This window comes from Lampris incognitus, chromosome 1, assembly GCF_029633865.1.
Source record: "Lampris incognitus isolate fLamInc1 chromosome 1, fLamInc1.hap2, whole genome shotgun sequence".
In the NCBI taxonomy this organism is placed as follows: domain Eukaryota; kingdom Metazoa; phylum Chordata; class Actinopteri; order Lampriformes; family Lampridae; genus Lampris; species Lampris incognitus.
The window spans coordinates 144,047,391-144,067,310 of NC_079211.1; the positions used below are offsets into that span (position 1 = coordinate 144,047,391).

The 19,920-nt window shown below is 44.8% G+C and overlaps 1 protein-coding gene across 1 annotated transcript in view; it reads left to right on the forward strand.

Annotated features, from left to right (window-relative positions):
* Nucleotides 1–5,773: 5,773 nt before the first annotated feature.
* Nucleotides 5,774–19,920, forward strand: part of mvb12bb (multivesicular body subunit 12Bb) — a 42,000-nt gene continuing 27,853 nt past the window's right edge. The window contains exons 1-4 of the mRNA XM_056294313.1: nt 5,774–5,819; nt 7,205–7,324; nt 17,377–17,472; nt 19,489–19,585. Of these exons, the coding sequence (XP_056150288.1) occupies nt 7,214–7,324; nt 17,377–17,472; nt 19,489–19,585 (304 nt within the window). The 5' untranslated portion in view covers nt 5,774–5,819; nt 7,205–7,213. The remainder of the gene's footprint in view (nt 5,820–7,204; nt 7,325–17,376; nt 17,473–19,488; nt 19,586–19,920) is intronic.

The window sequence follows — 19,920 nt, forward strand, 5'->3', positions numbered from 1 at the left end:
TCAGTCAGCTTCCGTAATTACAAGCCTGCTTCTTTGCGTAGCCCTGTGGGACATATGTACACGTATGCATATCGCCAGAGGAGCCGGGCCGCGAGGTCACGCCTTACCTGTTCCTGTGGAGCAGGAAGTGCTTCAGTCGGTGCGTTTACATGCGCAGTTAAGTCGAGCTTCGATTAGGCCATCGGTAGTCCATGACTACCGTCGTTGTCCCGGTACAAGAACCGGGGGAGAATCGCTTTATTGACGGAAGTATGTCTGACCCTGGTATGGTAGGTGGCCATATGCCCCCTTTCAGCTGGTCGCCATTGGACCACGGGAACTACGGAGCATGCGCAGAACGCCTAGGCCAGCTCAGGGCCGATTGAAGCGTAGACATGCCGGAGTAAATCGATCCCCAACCGCGTTATCTAGGTGCGTTAGTCCGACTTCGAGAAATTCGATTTAGTACGATTTCAGTCGGACCAACGCGTTTACATGTATTTTAAAAGTCCAGTTTTAGGCGGACTAACGCAATAAATCGAGTTTTTCTAACATCGTGTAAACGTAGTCAGTGATTATTCTGTACCGTACATGAAGCTCGTTTGATAGTCCTGATGGAAAGCACGATGATTATATCAGCATCAGAACAACACAAAGATAAAAGGCCATCAGGGGTCCGCGGTGGCGTAGCGGTCTAAGCATCGGCTTGGTGTCGATGCAGTTGCCCGTTGGGGACTGGGGTTCGCGCCCCGGTCTCGTCAGATCCGACTATGGCCGGACTCGATGAAGCAGCAATCATTGGCAACGCTGTCTTCGGGAGGGGGGCGGAGTCGGCTTGTGTTCGTCATGTGAATGCGTCTCTGTGTGTGTCGGAAAAACAGTGGTTCGGCTTGGATTCGCCTTGTCACGAAAGTGGGGAGGCGCTTTCCTTCGAGACTGCCGGCCGGAGAGATGCAGCTGGCGAACGCATGCAATACGAGGGTGGGTGTTTGAATTAAAATAGGGATCAATTGGCCACTAAATTGGGAGAAAAAAGGGAAAAATCAGAAATAAATTATAAAAATAAATAAATAAAAGGCCATCAGGCAAGTTCCCCCCCCCCCTATCTATTAAAGGTGGCTTGTCAGAACTAAGAACGTTGCAAGTTATTTTCTGTTTGCACATCATGAGTAGGTTTTCAGCCAATTTTTTTTCTCTTCCCAATTGTATCCAGCCAGGCGGCAACGGTGGCGCAGTGGTTAGAGCGGTCGCCTCACAGCAAGAAGGTCCTGGGTTCGAGCCCCGGGGTAGTCCAACCTTGGTGGGTCGTCCTCTGTGTGGAGTTCTGCATGTTCTCCCCGTGTCTGTGTGGGTTTCCTCCGGAGGCTCCGGTTTCCTCCCACAGTCCAAAGACATGTAGGTCGGGTGAATCGGCATTACTAAATTGTCCCCAGGTGTGAATGTGTGTGTGCATGTGTGTGATGGCCTGGCGGCCTGTCCAGGGTGTCTCCCCACCTGCCGCCCAATGGCTGCTGGGATAGGCTCCAGCATCCCCGCGACCCTGAGAGCAGGATAAGCGGTTCGGATAATGGATGGATGGATGTATCCGGCCAATTACCCCACTCTTCCGAGCCGCCCCACTTGCTGCTTCACCCCCTCTGCTGGGGAGGGCTGCAGACTACCACATGCCTCCTCCGATACATGTGGAGTCACCAGCTGCTTTTCCCAGCACAGTGAGGAGTTTCATCAGGGGGACGTAGTGCGTGGGATCACGCTTTTCCCTCCAGTTCCCCCTCCCCCACCGAACAGGCGCCCCAACCGACCAGAGGAGGCGCTAGTGCAGCAACCAGGACACATCCGGCTTCCCACCCACAGACACAGCCAATTGTGTCTGTAGTGACGCCCGACCAAGCCGGAGGCAACACGGGGATCCGAACCGATGACCCCCGTGTTTGGAGGCAATGGATTAGACCACCACGCTACCCGGACGCCCCCAGCTAAATTCGGTTTAATAGCAGATTGATGATTGGAGACAACGGTGGGAAAACAAAATGCTAAACTGACCACCATGAATGTTGAGCATTTAAAGTACGACATAAATATTACACTGAATATGTGTTAAAAGGGGGGGGGGGATGATATGTGTTCACATCGAGGTACATGGTACACGAAGGGCTTTAAAGCACTGCAACCAATCAACGTCTGCGAGGGAGTAAATAATCTGCGCTGTATTAATGTGAAATGTAAAGTTAATGCTCTCGGTCTTATTTGCCAGGGTACTTCAACACCAGCCTTGTTTGATGAGGCTGAGTCAAACCCTGGAGCCATGCTTTCTCCATTTGTGGGGTTTCCATCACAGCAGCCTGGTATGTATTCTTCTGCCCACACAAAACGCCCTGACAGCTCTGCTCAGCTTGACGCGGGGTGGTTTCGTATCGTTTGTGGCGAGACTGCAGTCAGATTAATGAAGACTTTAATTGACGTTATGCCGTACCTCTTACAATGTCAGTCTATCAGAAATGCTCACCTAAATGTCCTAAATAAAACCAAGTTGTATCGGCCCGGCAAACCACGGGATTAATCAATTGCTGACACCTAATTGGATGACCTCTACGTGCGGTTCTGTGTAGTTTGTGCTAAAAGTGTAGACATGATTCTTGTTTTAAAATGTCATCCACACACAATAAATAAATAAATCGAAGGATTATGGCTTCCTATCATTTTTTATGATAAAGCTATGAGCATATTTTACTCTTCTCAATGAATTTACCAAGCACTGTTCTGACGACGGGCAGCACGGTGGCGCAGTGGTTAGCGCAGTCGCCTCACAGCAAGAAGGTTCTGGGTTCGAGGCCCTGGGTAGTCCAACCTTGGTGGGTCGTCCCGGGTCGCCCTCTATGTGGAGTTTGCATGTCTGCGTTGGTTTCCTCCAGGTGCTCCAGTTTCCTCCCACAGTCCAAAGACATGTAGGTCAGGTGAATCGGCCATACAAAATTGTACCTAGGTGGGGGTGGGGGGGGCTGTCCAGGGTGTCTCCCCGCAACCCTGAGCAGGATAAGTGGTTTGGATAATGGATGGATGGATGACTTGACTTCTTTAATTTCACAAAAGCAGTAACATACGTAGAAGCTATGCGGGACTGAGCACGAATCCACTCTGCCGAACCTTCTCCGTGCCCATATAAGCCATACAGCAGGGGTCCCCAATTACTTTTCATGGCGGGCCACTTTTAGGGCCACTTTTAAAACCACGGGCCACTCAACCTCCAGCAGCATGTTGTTCGTTAGTTTGTTTCTGTGTCGATACGTTGCAGGTATTATAATTTAAACAGAGATTTTTAATCTATTTTTCGATATATTACTAGTCTCACTTTTACTAAGAAATTAATTATTTCACATACAGTAGTGGCGAAAAGTTTAGTCCGGGTGCCGAATTTTTTATTTCCAAAAAAAAATTTTTTTTTTTTTTTTTTTGGTAGGGAAATAAAACAAAAATCTTCCTTCTGGCATTTCTCCAAAAATTCTCGCGGACCATAAATCAACCCGTCACAGGCCGGACGTGGCCCGCGGGCCGCCTATTGGGGACCCCTGCCATACAGTGACAAACACATGGGCATATCACGAAACTCATGTTCTTATTCAGATTCTTATACAGAATCATATTTCTTCTCGACCGTCCGAAAATGAGAAACCTTGTTACACCTGTACCCCTGCACCAGAGTAGGACCAGTTTGAGGTGATCAGCTACCTCTTCCATGGCTTTTTCCCCTGCACTAGATCGATGGGAAAGCCATAAAAGGAAGTCCTCTAGCTCAACAGCCACACAATCTGCTGGTTTTCAACAGGCAGCCTTTTCTCCAAACCCCTCCAGGCTCCTTCGGGGCTGTGATCCTCTGCATTGATGATCCTCTTTGAGACAGCTCACTCAGCTCCTCCCCTGCTGACGTTGTGCGTCATAGTGGTCCGCTTTGGTCCTGCTTCATTTGACGTAGTTTGACTATCAATTATGTAAATGCTACGCACAATGCCTCTTTGTTCGAAGGCCCGTTAAAGTCACCGCGTAAAAATCTGCTAGACTCGGTAGTGCTCTGCCACTTCGGCTTACAATCCGCATACGTAGTGATGGATATGCACATTTTGAGCCCAAATTAATTATTGATAAAGATACCATTAAGGTTGAAGGCCCAAGATGTAATGCCTAGCTAAAGCCCTTTGTTATTCCCCATGCACAACACAGGTGAAGATAGTTTCTCCTGTGAGTTTGTCAACATTTGCGATCCAGACAGGACACATAGCTTGGTCCTAGATCAAATACCAGCACTAATTACATGGTTTTTTTTCTAATCGTAAACTCTCGAAGATCCCATATGAAGGGATGCCTGACTGCAGCCCTAATAGCTAACCACCTAATCATCCCCCTGTGTAATTGGCTCAACGATTGCCTCCCTCTCCACCTCAAGCTGGTGTGTGGTGAGCGTTCCGGTGCAAAATGGCTGCCGTGCATCACCCAGGTGGGTGCTACACATTGGCGGTGGTTGAGGTGAGTTGCCCCCGTCACTGTGAAGCGCTTCGGGTATCAAGATAAAGCGTTATTAAATGTAATCTATTAACATCCGTAGGTTCCCAAGTGACCTTGCCTTTTTGACTTTAACCCATGAGGAGCTCTGGCTGGTCTACCATTTGAATAGCCTACAATCACAGTTGCAAGTGTAAAAAGATGAAATGAAAAGGAAAAGGCATAATACTGTGTAGGTCTATGTTAGTGTGGTTTTTACATCTCCAGTTTATATCTGTGTTGACCATTAGGGAGATGTAGGTCTACAATGAAATATTAGAGATAGGCTTAAAATAATTCTTCATATTTACGACTTTACTGTTATCTGATCACAGTAATTAGATGTGATCATTAGACCAACTATCAGACGAGGCTGGAACGATAGTCACTCGGGGACTACCTATACATAGTTATTGTAGTGAAGGTGGAGCTATAGGGTGGCGCGGTGGCCTCACAGCAAGAAGGTCCTGGGTTGGGTGGCACAGTGGTTAGCATGATCGCCTCATATCAAGAAGGTCCTGGGTTCGAGCCCCGGGGTAGTCCAACCTTGGAGGTCGCCCCGGGTCGTCCTCTGTGTGGAGTTGTGCATGTTCTCCCCGTGTCTGTGTGGGTTTCCTCCGGGGGCTCCAGTTTCCTCCCACAGTCCAAAGACATGTAGGTCAGTTGAATCGGCTGTACTAAATTGTCCCTGTGTGTGTGTGTGTGTGTGTGTGTGTGTGTGTGTGTGTGTGTGTGTGTGTGTGTGTGTGTGTGTGTGTGTGATGGCCTGGCGGCCTGTCCAGGGTGTCTCCCCGCCTGCCGCCCAGTGACTGCTGGGATAGGCTCCAGCATCCCTGTGGTGACCCTGAGAGCAGGATAAGCGGCTTGGATAATGGATGGATGGAGGTGGACCTGTACTCAGTCATGGGCTTATAATTGTCTCCCATCAATTAATTTGCCCACGAGAATGTTCCTATAAACGTTCATCCATCGATATGTCCGTTCGTTCGTCCATCCATCCATCCAATCAAGCTGTATCTATGTTGCACATTTAAATGTTTGATTCACATCAAATGCTATACAATTAACATAATGTTTTTAAACGCTGGCATCGTGGATGATGATGATGATGATGATGGCTGATTGGCGTACCTTGCTGAGGCGCATGTTGTCTAAGGTATGGCGGACGTTGGCCCCGCCGGTCTGTAGTTTGCTCTTGGTTAATAATTTCTCAGCCATAATAAAACACCCGGAAGGCTTTAGACCGAAGTTGAAAAAGCGACACAGGCACTACAGAGAGAGAGAGAGAGAAACAAACGTTTAATCAGGTAAAAGTGATGTGGAAAAACCTACAATTATGCTAACATCTGGAGATTAGCCTTAGCCAACGTGGGTTTGACGACTGTCACTGCTGAGCTTATCCGCAGGATCACTGCATTTATTTATTTAGTTTAGTTTCGAGACACTTTGGTCACCGTCGCGTTTTGGTAAGAAAACAGCTGGCTATTCTCCTGGCTCCTGACTAGATGAGGGTTTAGCATAATGGATCAGCAGAGAAGAGAACTAATGGTAAAGAAATTAATGCCGGAAAGAGATCATTCATTCCATTAGTTAGCTATTTGCTATCCCGCTTTATTTGAATAAGTACAGCTATCCAACATTTGCTAAGGGGACGGCTGTTTCTGGAGTAAATCCTCTAATTTGATCAACTTAATTGCAATAGATTCTGTAAACATCAAGATTGAACGCAGCAACTTTGTCAGTTAGTATAAGAATGCTTTAAACATAATCTAATAAAGTTGCAAAGGAACCTTTGAAAAGCCACTTATCCCAGTAAAAGGCTTGCGTGGCCATTAAGCTAAAATTCCCTTAGACAGGAATAGAGAGCAATTGATTGGGATTTCCTTGAAAATATGTGATCAGTCCTTCCTAATTTGCGTGCCTCCAAATGTCTCCAAATGCCCTTTTGTCACTGGTCTCACTTGTCATTTGATGCTGGATTAGGAAACCACTTTTTCTTCTGGAGCCTAATAAGCAAGGAGAAGTCAATACCGGGGTATTCTAATCATTCTGGCGAAGAGACACATTTAGTCTCCCTGCATTAGCTTTGAAGACGCTCAATCTATTTTAGCCTCGATATTTAGGATATGTATCCTATATATATCCTTGAAGGGCCATCTTGTAGCTGCGGAGTAATTTCTTTCAAACTTTTAAAACGTGTCTCAACTAAAATTTAAAATGCCAGGCCTTTTTAACCCCGACTGTTCGCAAACATCACTTTTACAATCAAGTCTTGCAGCCTTGCATCATGTTTCTTCTCGCAGCCAGACGTTCAGGTTACTTTGAGAGGTTGTTTTTTTGTGGGGGGGGGGGGGTTTGGGTGCATCAACATTTCATATGAATACAAATCAGGGGAGGAGAAAGTGCTTTTGTACATGTGCCATGATGCAGGAACAGAGTTACACTATGCATTGAAGCTTTGTGATGCTGCCCTGTTGCTTTAAAAGACAGTAACTCAAACACAAAATCCAAGCCGCTAGGAAATGTGGGAAAGAGTAGAGAATATCAAGCTTTTTTCCTATTGCTGAAGACATTTTATAGCATTGTTTTTAAAATCTGCAGTGGAACAATATCTCAATAGAGTGAGTTTGTACCGATGTATTATAATGTATTTCCCCAGAGGTATGCTGAGAGATTCCTTCTTTGCTTACAGAGCTTCGATATGTCCACGGCACAAGATCAATCTAAGAACCTGGAGCAGCTATCCGAAGATCCCATCACTGCTGTTGGTGTAGTGGCATCACATTGCAAAGCCCCTGATGGTTACCATGTTGTGAGTAATTGTTTTGAGCTGTATGGGTCTTGGATTATCTCTGGATCCAAGTTCTTATTTTAAAGGTGTTTTCGCATTTTGACTTTCCTGAAGTATAATATGACTTGTGGATATCAGCAGGGTTGAATGGTACTGTTTCAAACAGTGTAAATGACTCAAATCCCCCAACTCGCCTACATTTGTACGTTCAATAATTGAGCTGAAATATGACTGCGCACTTTTTCAGCAGCCTGAGTCCCAGAAGTTGGCCTAAATTTCCCATTCATTTCCTCCGTAGACATTTCAGATTGTCCTTAAAACAAGAGTTTTACACCTTGAATCAAACCATCTACAAAATAAATAATGCCTATATGACAATTGATTTTCCCAGCAAAAAGAATATCTGAAAAACCGAAAGAAAGACGAAGGCACAACACTGTGTACTCACTTGCTTTTAAGAGTGAATGAGCTACTCAAAACCATAAAGCACTGCAAATGTCACCGAACCCCTTTTCCCTTCTCTCTCAAGCGGTTTCAGCCAACTTTTGCAATCACGTACATTTTCTCTTGTATGCGTTCTTCTTGTTCTTCTACTTTCTATATCTTAGTGTTTTGTGATTTGTCTTTTCAAGATCTCTAAAATAGCACATCCTGTCTGAAAGAGAAAACACGGTGGCACAGGTTGTTAGCCCGCGTAGACAATAGCTGCATTCAAAACCCCCTACGATACCAGCAGTACGTACTGATTTGGCCAAAATATAGCATGTAGAATACAGTATGCAAATAAAAGCAGGATCTGCTGTAAGAATGCAAGATATACCAGGATGCCGTACCGATTTGGAAAAAATCTCCAGTATGCATCCGACCAGTTTACCACAATTTGTCCCACAATGCAAAGCGCTGGAATGGGCACAACAACCAGTTATTTTTGAAACGGCGGACAGCAACAAACCCCCACGTCAGTGGTGAAGAAGGAGGAATATAAATGTAAGTACCACTTATAACATTTTTTTTCTAATTTAATCTTGTGTAAGGAGAAAAATTCACAATTGAGACTGAACTACAGCCTGTCTGTAATGAACGTATACGTAGCTACATTTGTCCTACTACCCATAACAAAGCCATAAACCTTCTAAGCTAATGTTTGATATCACGAATACAGCAGCGTTAACCTTAGCGAGCTGCAATAAAAAAACAACAACAACATTAAGTTATATTTGTTGTTATTGGGGACAGATCAGGACAACGGGAGGCCCTCATCTGCAGGAGAACTGCTAACAAAGCCCTCTTCAGTGGGCAGCGAAATGCTGCCCAGATAGGATTTGAGCAAGTTAGGTTGCCCCCCCCCCCTCTTTTTTTTCCCAATTGTACCTGGCCAATTACCCCACTCGTCTGAGCCGTCCCAGTCGCTGCTCCACCCCCACTGCCGATCCAGGGAGGGCTGCAGACTACCACATGCCTCCTCCCATACATGTGGAGTCGCCAGCCGCTTTTCCCATGACAGTGAGCAGTTTCACCAGGGGGATGTAGTGCATGGGAGGATCACACTATTCCCCCCAGCCCCCCCCCCCCCCGAACAGGCGCCCCCGACCGGCCAGAGGAGGCGCTAGTGCAGTGACCGGGACACATACCCACATCCGGCTTCCCACCCGCAGACACGGCCGATTGTGTCTGAAGGGATGCCCGACCAGGCCAGAGGTAACACAGGGATTCGAACCGGCGATCCCCGTGTGGGTAGGCAACGGAATAGACCGCCACACCACCCAGATGCCCGCAAGTTAGGTTTTTAGTAGTTAGCTTAGCTTGCTTGCTAGGTAGATATGTGTTATGACAACCTTACATTTTGGGAGTTTGTTGTATTTTCATGAAACTAACAACCTTTTATTGTGCGGGGTTTTTTAACAGAGAGTTCGTCTGTTTGGAGAGAGAGCAGAGAGAGAGCGGCCTAACAGAGGAGAAGAGGGACAGTGGAGAGAATGGTTGAAGAGGAGAGAAAATGAAAACGCAGAAAGGGAGGAGAGGATACGGAGAGATTTGATTTCACTGGTGGAAAAAGGTTTTCAATAAGCGAGGCCACAATAAAAGAGTTGTATTGTTTTTTGGTATCTGCACTCTTTTATTCACAGTGATCATTTTGTTTGTTCTAGTGTCATTGGTCATGTCATGTAACCATCATCTACTTTGTTTATGATTTAGACAGGTTGTATCCTAATTATCATGTTATCCCAGAGAGCATATTAATATACCAATATAATATTAATACTGCATCTGGCACTATTTTTTACTGGATGGTGTATTTTTATCACAATGAGGGTGGATGAGCCACATCATCATCACCATCATCATCATAGAAATTATGATTTTGAGTGAACACATAATGCTTTTCATTACCAAGGTGGTAGTAACTGTTTTGAGGATGGAGTAAACAGTAAACTCCATCTCCTACCAAGACAACAGGTCCAGATAGTCCAGCATAGCAATGACTGCACCCTGGTGCAGTAGAACTGTAAAACAAGTATGGCCATCATAGAAATACAGTGAAATAATGTGACAAAATGCCGGCAAATCTGGTTCCTTCCGGTCGTAAGATGGGCATTGCTCATCTCTCAGGTAAATGTTCCTCTTTGGGGAAAATCATTAAAACCCACATTTATAACTTCTCTTTTTTAGAGCGTAAGGGAGTACACAGTAGCGGTGGCTTTCCATTCACCGTACCATCGTTTACTTCCACTTTCCAAACCCGGCACCCGGCTATGCCTGGCCTAGCATACTGCAAATTAAATTCTAACAGTGTCATACTGCATACTACTACTACAAGGTGCTTTATGCAGTATGTAGTACAAACGGCATTTGTCGACGGTATGTAGTAGTCGAATACAGCCAGTGTCACATCATTTCGTACCGGCTTTCAGCCTTGCAAATTTGGAGCAGTTTACGTCTCCATGGTAACGGCAACATCTCTGATTGGTGGAATTTGCTTTAGGATTGTGGGTAGTGTAGTAGTCCACCAGGAATTATTAGAGAATAAAACATTCTTTCCATCCATCCATCCATTATGCAAAGCGCTTATCCTGCTCTCAGGGCCGCGGGGATGCTGGAGCCTATCCCACTAGTCACTGGGCTTTCATTCATTGTCATTGGTATATTTATTTGTTATATTATGATTTTACTAGTCATATGATATTCTTAAGTCATATTAACTTCACATATATACTTGACACATAAGAAAACATTATTTCTTCAAAACAAAATTGAAATCGGATGACTTTCGGCTTCAACAGGAGCATGCCGACAAATGTGCTGTGTATCTGCCTCCTTTCTGTTTGATTTTGGTTTTCTTTCTTGTTTGATTTGGTTTTTTTGCTTGTTTGTTTTTTTTTGTCCCCCCCCCCCCCCCTCTCTAGTCACTGAACGATAGAAGTCAAGATTCTAGTAGAGTATCAAATCACGCCATTGTGTCCACTGTTGGGAAAATTAGCTGGATTTGGACCAAGCGTTAAACTATGTGAAATTCTCCCAACCGAAGTTCAAAACATGTTTTCACCTGCAAGACTGGGGAATCTAACTTGAAAAATCAAGGAAATGTTTGTGTCAAGCCACTTTTTTTTTTTACAAAACGATTGGACATTTTTTTATTTTACCTTTACCTTTCTGTGGGGTTTCAGTGGAAAAATAAGATTGATATAAGTAGCATGCATGTGAGATCAAAACAAATGGAAAACACTGAGCTACGAAGTTGAAGCCTTCAAAATTGTTGAATGTTTGTTAAAGCCGTTAGATTTTTTTTTTTTTAAATCCCCCCCCCCCTTTTCTCCCCAATTGTATTCGGCCAATCACCCCACTCTTCCGAGCCATCCCGGTCGCTGCTCCACCCCTTCTGCCGATCCGGGGAGGGCTGCAGACTACCACATGCCTCCTCCGATACATGTGGAGTCACCAGCCGCTTCTTTTCACCTGACAGTGAGGAGTTTCACCAGGGGGATGTAGCGCATGGGAGGATCACGCTATTCCCCCCAGCCCCCCCCCCCTCCCGAACAGGCGGCTCAACCAACCAGAGGCCAGAGGAGGCACTAGTGCAGTGACCAGGACACATACCCACATCTGGCTTCCCACGCACAGACACGGCCAGTTGTGTCTTTAGGGACGCCCGACCAAACCAGAGGTAACACAGGGATTCGAACCAGCAATCCCCGCGTTGATAGGCAACGGAATAGGCCGCTACGCCACCCGGAAGCCTGTTAGATGACTCTTTGATTATTTATAGTTTACTTTGATAACGGAGTGTGGGGACTTTTCATTGATATACGTATGTTGCCGCTAGTCTTCCAGACTCACCAGAGGCTAGCATTTAATGATCTTTAGCAGATGCCCACCACTGACATGTAACTCCGTCCCCTTATTTGATTTACATTCAAGTGAAAATTGATAATCGGTTTACCCTGAGACGAATAACGGCAGAGGATCTACCGGTTTATAGTAATGGTTTTTTGGTTGAGGAAGAGGGAGAGTGTGAGAGCAGAACATGTTTGTTAGTTTAACAAAGCGTAAGCCAAGCTTAAGGGCAGAGCTCTTTTCCTTCTCCTTTCCTATCAACTGTTTGTGTTGCATTCATCCACCCCCTCCCCCCTCTACCTCTCCATCCTCCCCCATCCCCTTCCTTCCCCACCCTACATACCCTGGTCGTTGTAATCTCTGGCAGATGATAGCTGGTTGGCACTGAAATGGAGCCACTGGCAAGGGAACTGTATGCACACCACATGTTGGTGACAAACAGAGAGGAACCCCGTCAGACATCCTGCTCCGGTGCTCCAGCGCTGCACTGTTTTTCAGTTGATGTGCATACATACAGTGCTGGTTCTGCAGGGCCTAAACCTGGTCGCAGAATGTTTCTGACATCTGTTATTTATCTTTCCCTCTGTAAAGAAAAAAAAACCCCAAAAACTGTTCCTGTCAAGTTCCAAGTAATAGGCCTACACTTTGATATGGGAACTGGGGAGTTTGTTGGTAGATGCAGATCTCTGCATTTTGAATGTCAACATTGTGGCAATACTAAAAACAGTTCTCTAAGCACGGTATAGAATTCTGTGGTCACCTGCAAGAAATGCAAAAAAAAAAGTAAGTTTACCAAAGTTCTGTGCTATTTATTTATTTGTTTATTGTTAATTGTAGACATTTTAATACCAACCATAAAACTTAAACGTTAGGATTAAGCGGATGGCCGTTTTAAACCCAAATTCTAGTTATTCCTGTGAGAATAATGACATGTCTGCTTGACATGCCCTGAGTTCCTCCTGAAGTTACAAAGTTACTGGGGGAAAAAATTACTTAAAAAGTTACAAAGTTGCTTTAAGTAACTTAAGTTCTTCCGTAAGTTACAAACAAGCTTTTTTTTTTACTGTTGCTTTTGTAAATGCTGGACACTGGGCTACAATTATTGTCTCGATTTTGAGCAAAAAAGCCTGAAAGCACAACAAATTTTTATATATATATATATATATATATATATATATATATATATATATATATATATATATATATATAAGAAACCAGAACCATAAGGAATAAGAAAAAATTGGAAACAAGGAACAGAAACTAAATGAGCAACGAAAGTGTTGCGCGCGAGGATGCTGTCATGAAATCCGTTGTCTTGGTTTTGTTATGTAATGTTTGTTGTGTTGACTGTCGGATCCTTTCCCTACCTTCAGATGTTTCTTGCCAGGTTTTTGAAACAAAATTGTCAATTTTATGTCAGATCGATTACCTGAAAAACATAGTGGAGATTCATAAAGCGGCACATTTAATTCTTCACCATCTCCATGTTTCTACTTCCGAACCAATCGAGCTGGGTGGAAGAGTCTGAAATGACCCTTGAACCTGCAACTGAAGTATGACAATCACTTAGAACGTGTCCTGTAGGACCTGTTAAGCTCGCCCCATATCCAAACAGGCCCCAAACTCAAATATTAAAACCTGGGCATCTGGGTAGCGTAGCGGTCTATTCCGTTGCCTGCCAACACGAGGATCAGCAGTTCAAATCCCCGTGTTACCTCTGGCTTGGTCGGGTGTCCCTACGGACACAATTGGCCATTTCTGCGAGTGGGAAGGCGGGTGTGGATATATGTCCTGGTCGCCGCACTAGCACCCCCTCTGGTCGGTTGGGGCGTCTGTTTGGGGGGGTGGGACTGGGAGGGAATAGCGGGATCCTCCCATGCTCTGCGTTCCCCTGGCGAAACTCCTCACTGTCAGGTGAAAAGAGGCAGCTGGCGACTGCACATGTATGGGAGGTGGCATGTGGTAGTCTGCAGCCCTCCCCGGATCGGCAGAGGGGGTGGAGCAGCAACCGGGACGGCTCGGAAGAGTGGGGTAATCGGCCAGATACAACTGGGGAGAAAAATGGGGAAACAATCCAAAAAAACTAAAGGAAAAAAAATATTAAAACCGACAATGAAGGTACAAGCACCGTGTAAAGCAACCGAAGGATCTCAGACCAAAAATAGCTCTATTGCACACAAAAACAAGACAAATGATTTCATGACTCTTGCTTGTAACTCTCGTTTCTCCTTTATGGTTTTGGTTGCTTGTTTACAGTATTTGGTTTTTTTTTGCGTTTTTTTTTTTGCTGTCAGGCTTTTTGGCCCTAAATTCTGCATACTCTGTCTTACCACTAAGCTCAATTGATGCATTTGTGTTGATATTTTTGGAAGGGGCTATTGCAAAATACCGAGGTGGCAACACGATGGTGTAGTCATACTTCGTAGTTGTCTCATAGCCAGTATCGAGAGCCGGTGAGACATCTTTTCCTCACGTTTTTATTCATTCCACTTGAGCGAAAGCCTCCGTGTCTTTCAAGGTAATAAAATATAGATTGTGCTCTCATTAAAAAGCCAAATAAAAGTCTTTCCACAAATGAATTCATGGCCTTTCAGACCCTTGAGTACAATGTAAACACCCCCCCCCCCGTTTTCAAGAGCATCATTTCGACATCACAGTGTGGTCTTGCATCAGTGAATTTGGAAACAAAAATATTGACATTTTGCATCAACGTACAGATACGATATTGAGAGGGACCATCTCTGGATATTATGCTGCAACTACCCATCTAATGCCCCTTTTCCACTACATGGTACCGGCTCGACTCGACTCAGTGTCGTTTTCCATTACTGTAACAGTACCCCCCCCCCTCAATGTAGCTGGTCTGCATTGATTTTGGTACCCACTCCAGTTTTCTTGGAACCTCGACAAAGGTGGTACCAGAAAAGTGGTGACAGTTACCAAAATGCCGGTACTTTCCAGTAATGGAAAATGAAAAAGTCGAGTCGAGTCGTGCCGCTACCATGTAGTGGAAAAGGGACATAAATGTACTTATTTCTTAATCGATCCTCAATCGCAGCAGCTTCAACATGCAGTACTTTTTTAAAAAGTAGATCAAGGGGCTCAATTAGCTCTTTTGTCCTCCGGTATCGTGTGCTCACATCTCTGAGTTCGAGTCGGCTGTTCCCACACAAGAGAGCACGGGCCCGGATCAAACAACTTTCCACTGGGATGAGGAGTTCTGCCGAAGTATCGGCAGCCACCCCACATCAAACACCTGAAGCACACCCCCATGCACACGCGCACACTCTGGAACGGTTGCAAATGGAAATATGTTTGCGATCCAAATTCACCTGAGCATTTGACACGTTACTCTCATGAATTCATTAGAGTAACACGGGTTTATCTGAAGACGCGCGGTGGTAGAACGAGATCTGAGTCCCGCGTAATTGGCGAGGACATCCGAATGGGTCTACAAACCTTAGATGGTTTCTTGGTAGTACTGGAGGCAGCATAATTCTGCAGCTTATACCATCAACAGATGGAGACTGTGCTGGAGACGGAGATCAGTTGAAGCCCGCTTAGCTGCAAGATGGAAATTATGCAATGTTTTTTTTTTTTCCCTTTTCTCCAAGATGTTATTTTGAAGAATCCCAAATGTCTGTGATGGATAACATTTATTCTTAGTATTCTTGCTAATTAACTTAGACAATTTGAATATCGTCTATTGTCGTGGTGTTCTCCTGTTGAGATGAGACGCATATCTGCAAATTTCCCATCGTTATTTGTTGGTATTTTCTTTTTCCTTCGGCAGATATAATTACCGTAGCTGGTCTCACTCCCCAGAGATTCTTGATTGCATCCCTTTATATCCTCCCCCGTTTCAGCTCTGCCTCTCAGTGCTTCACACAAACCTACTGGTGTCACCGGTCTCCTGAGAGCTTTCACAGGATTATACAGCAACCCCTACACACTTCTTTCACGGCAGTCTTTTAGATCAATGCGAGCATAAGACTTTTGGAAACGGCAGTTGAATGTGTCAGTTGGTTTCAATTCAAATAAGCACATGCTCGCTTCATCATCAACGATCAGCGCGATCAGATCATATTTCAAAGAGGCATTTCAAGTTAGAGCTGTGATATCTCTTTTTGTCAGACATGTAAGTCGTCATGGAGTCCTCCCTATGGAGCCAGACAATGGCGGTCTTGGAAGTGCTGGGGGGGGAACTGCCGCATCTTTACTTTACACCTCTTCCCACCGCGGCTCGGTGGTTGGTGTTTTCACATTCAAATTGCATCGCAACCGTCGCTGCCGGGATCTGTGGCAGGATGATGCCTGAGGTGCCTCCGAGGAGGACCGTGCCCTCGTTACTCCTCAGCTTGACTTTGGGTTTCACAAAGCTATCCCTTTGTTTACGCTGACAGGATGCGCTGGTTACTGACCTGGAAAAAGTGTCCGAGACGGGTTGTCTTGTAAGAAAGAGGGAGGCTGGTGATGTATAGGCTCCTTCTGGGACCTTTCATAGCACCCCCATTGGTGACGCCTGCGATCCCTCTCTCTCTCTGCTCATCCTCGGCTCTTTCTATCTCTCACAGTGCTATCTATCCCTCTCTCTCTCTCTCTCTCTCTCTACCCCCAACCCCATCAGTGGTGGTTTTGCATGAATCTCTCCACGCCATGTCTCCCCCACCCAATCACTGGGGTCATTCATCATTATTGTCAAGGGGGTAATGTGTACGGGTGGGTGCAGAGATCTATGACTTCTTCATTTGAATGAACCTCATTAGATTGACTCCTCTTTGTAAAGGATCCCCTCAGAAAATAAGTCTGGCAGTTATTTAGGCAATTCTCACATGATAGCCAATGGAACATGACGTCTCAGCCAAGCATATTTGCTCGAACGATGGCGGAGTCTCTTTCCACAGAATGGATGCTGCGTTTTGCGTTATCAGTCTTCCCCGAATGCTTACCGTACATTTACACAACAGCGCTCTATAAGACCTTGAGCTTGACTTGTGGTGGCCACATACAATCCATTGTATTTTCACCTAATCCACCAATCGTTCACAACTATTGATTACACACACTCAAGCCGCTCAATTCTTGGGATTTATACACATAATGAAGTTGGTTTTAATCATCAATAATTGATTATTAGGAGAATTATCTCATTAGATATTGGGTTGTATCCATACGGGGTCAATGAAGTGAACTGTTCAAGGTGCATACACACAATGCACAATGGGATATCCTCATTGTACCGAGGGGTCTTGAAATTCAACATAAAACCAGTTACAAACCTCATCGAAATGGAAAACATCTGCCGGTTGATGCTCGGGGGGTAACAGAGCCGTTTTTGCAATATTTTCCTTTTATTATTGTGTTTATTTATTGATTTATTTAAGATGCTTTCTGTATTTACACCAAATGTACACAGCCCCCACATTCCCGCAGAAGCACAATGAAGTTTGGCTTTCCTTATTAGAGCAGATCTTTGTCAGGGTGTCTTTAATCAGCCTCGTCCCGAGGGATGATATTTTTAGCCACCTTTTTGGAGGCTAAGACTCCTTTACCCGCACAGAGCACTAATGAGATGGAGCGCTGGCTTAGGCAAGCGTTAATTAAGGCTAGTATGCAAGGCAAGAGGCAAAAGCAACACGCTCATGGCATACATACATTAACTTTATCCCACCTCATGCTTGTTTTTTTTTCCCTCTCCTTGTTTTTTTTTTTCTTCCCTTCTCTTCTTTTTTTTCATGTAGGTTGCACAAACAACAGATGGCTCTGACGCCGACCTGTGGAAGGACGGCTTATTCAAATCCAAGGTCACCCGCTACCTCTGTTTCACCAGAAAAAATGTAAGCGTAAATGTAAACTTCTTCTCTCCCCCTATGCATCCTTCAGTAACACCTCGTCTTCAACACCTTTTCGCCACCGGTTAGCCGTGTTTTCTGCCGCCGGATCATCTCTGCGAGGCCCTTTGATCGTGCACCGTTCCATAATGGTTTTTAAAAGGCCAGTCATTGCCAATGCAGTTTTGAACTTGGTACTATAGCATGCATAATCTTGATGAATTATACCTCGGCGGGTTATATTTTTCATGTCCCCCCCCCCCAGAGATTATTATTTATGGTTATTCATGAAATAACAATGAGCTCTAACTGTTAACTATTCCAATTTCTACAATTAACCACGTCCCTGTAGGATACCAAAGAGCGCTTCTTCAAAGATGATGCACGCATCCGAATTATTAACATTTTTGGCGAAAATACTTTCTTATAAGAGTTGACATATCAAAAGGCCCTTTCAGGGTGGTTGAAAAGGGAGTGCGCCGTATATATTTAGTAATACTCCTCTGTGAATTCAGAGACAATTTCCTTTTAAAAGTTGCATATCACACAGCGTAATGTCGGACCTTTGTTTCCCGTTGACCAGTAGTGCTGTTCAGAATTTACCATCCTTAAAACGGCGTACTGCCCCTTTTTCCCATCTCCCTGCCTTACATTGTTTTTTACGTTGATGGGAGGAAGTTAGTCTAGGCACAGCCTCGTAGGCCACCATGCTTGTTGCTGATCCTTCTATCGCTGCTGCGTCTGAATTGTTGCATGGTTGTCAGCAGCTCTGTAGCCACACACACACACACACACCTGCCTATATCTCCTGGGTAATGGTGATTAACTCCCTAACCCTAATTCATTTAGCTTATTATTTACTAATCCATGCTATTATATTCATTTATTTACCTTATTTGTAGGAGGACACTGTGAACGATACTCTAAAATATGCATTTTTTTTAAATGCATGTGTCATTAGTTCGCGTCCCTTCATATTCTGAAGTAAACTTACTGAGGGAACTTTATTCTCTCTTGACATCCTGAAAATGCCGAGCGGCCTGATGTTGGCTGCCTCGTGGCTGAGCTCGTCCTCGTTCCCAGTATGGTATATACCGCGCAAATAGCCTTCCCCTAGTTCCTGTATATTATCCTAAAACGTGTGTCCACATTGTTTTAAAGACCCGCACGCAAATAAAACATGACAGAGCCATCAACAATGGCTATTTTGCCTGCCAGTCAATGTAGCTGCCTTTGTAATTGTCTATGACAAAAACAGATTCTGCAAAATTAGCCCCTGAATTATGTGTGTGTGTGGGGGGGGGGGAGTAAATAGTTTGTGATTTATCATACTCTAGGTTGGAGGTAGATAGCCCTTTTGTCAGCTCCTGATGGAAAAAATCTCTGCAGCAAAAGGGGGAAAAAACTAAAATAAAGGTTCCATGCATAGTAATAACGTTCATCCATATTCCTCCTTAAGTCGGTATAAAAACTATGAATAAAAAATGTGTCTAATGGTAATGACTGCCGGGCGATTGTAGCCGGTGGTATCCAGCCTCTCTCGGACGCATCAAGTCACGGCTGGCTCGCCCCACTCTCCACTGCCGCCGTGTATTATTGCAATTTATTATGGCAAAATATGAAAATGTAATGGGAGGCTGAGAAGAGTCATGCTTGAAAATGTCAACTACACAGTTGTTGATTGTTTTAAACCCAGTCCCGTTCCGTTGATCAGGCTGCCCAGGCTGTCTCGCGTCACCCCACAGTTCCTCTCCAAAGGTTGAGAATGATTACAAGTTCACAGATGCATTCTCATTGGGGGGGGAAAAGAAGGAGGGGAAAAAAAAGCTATTGGGGAGTAATTACTTGTGCTGTTTTGTCAACATTTCTCTCTAGACTCCCTTATCTTTTGGTGAATCGTCGACTCTCTTAAGTCGATGTGTTGTCTTAACATTTCCTTTCTCCCTCTCTGTCCTTTAGATGTCAGATCTGCATATGTCGGCGTGAACTTTGAAATATCCCCCCCCCTCCTCCTCTTTTTAGGACCAGCACGGCAGTGTTGTTGTGGACATGAGGCTTATTGACATTAAAGACACGTTGCCAGAGGGCTTCACAGCCGTACAAGAAACCGTGGACACAAGTAAGGAAACAGTCGATACAAAACGCAAGCCCGCTGCCGCGTTTTTGATTCTCCAACCAGCTCATGCGGCGGTCCTCTGGGGCAGCTTTGCTTGAGATAGTGAATGTTTTATAGGTGCAGGTTAGTTTAATTTATGGCAGTCTGCGGGAATAAAATAAACATTTTGCCCCGGAGGTACAAGAGAAGAGAATCATGAGTCATTGTTTATCTCAGCTGGAGCCGTGCTTTTCTTTATGAGGGGCTTATTTATTTATGTATTTATTTGGGGAGAGGACGAGTGGATGGGGTTTATCTAATATTAATGAAATGCATTCCCCAATGCTTTAGTGCTTTTT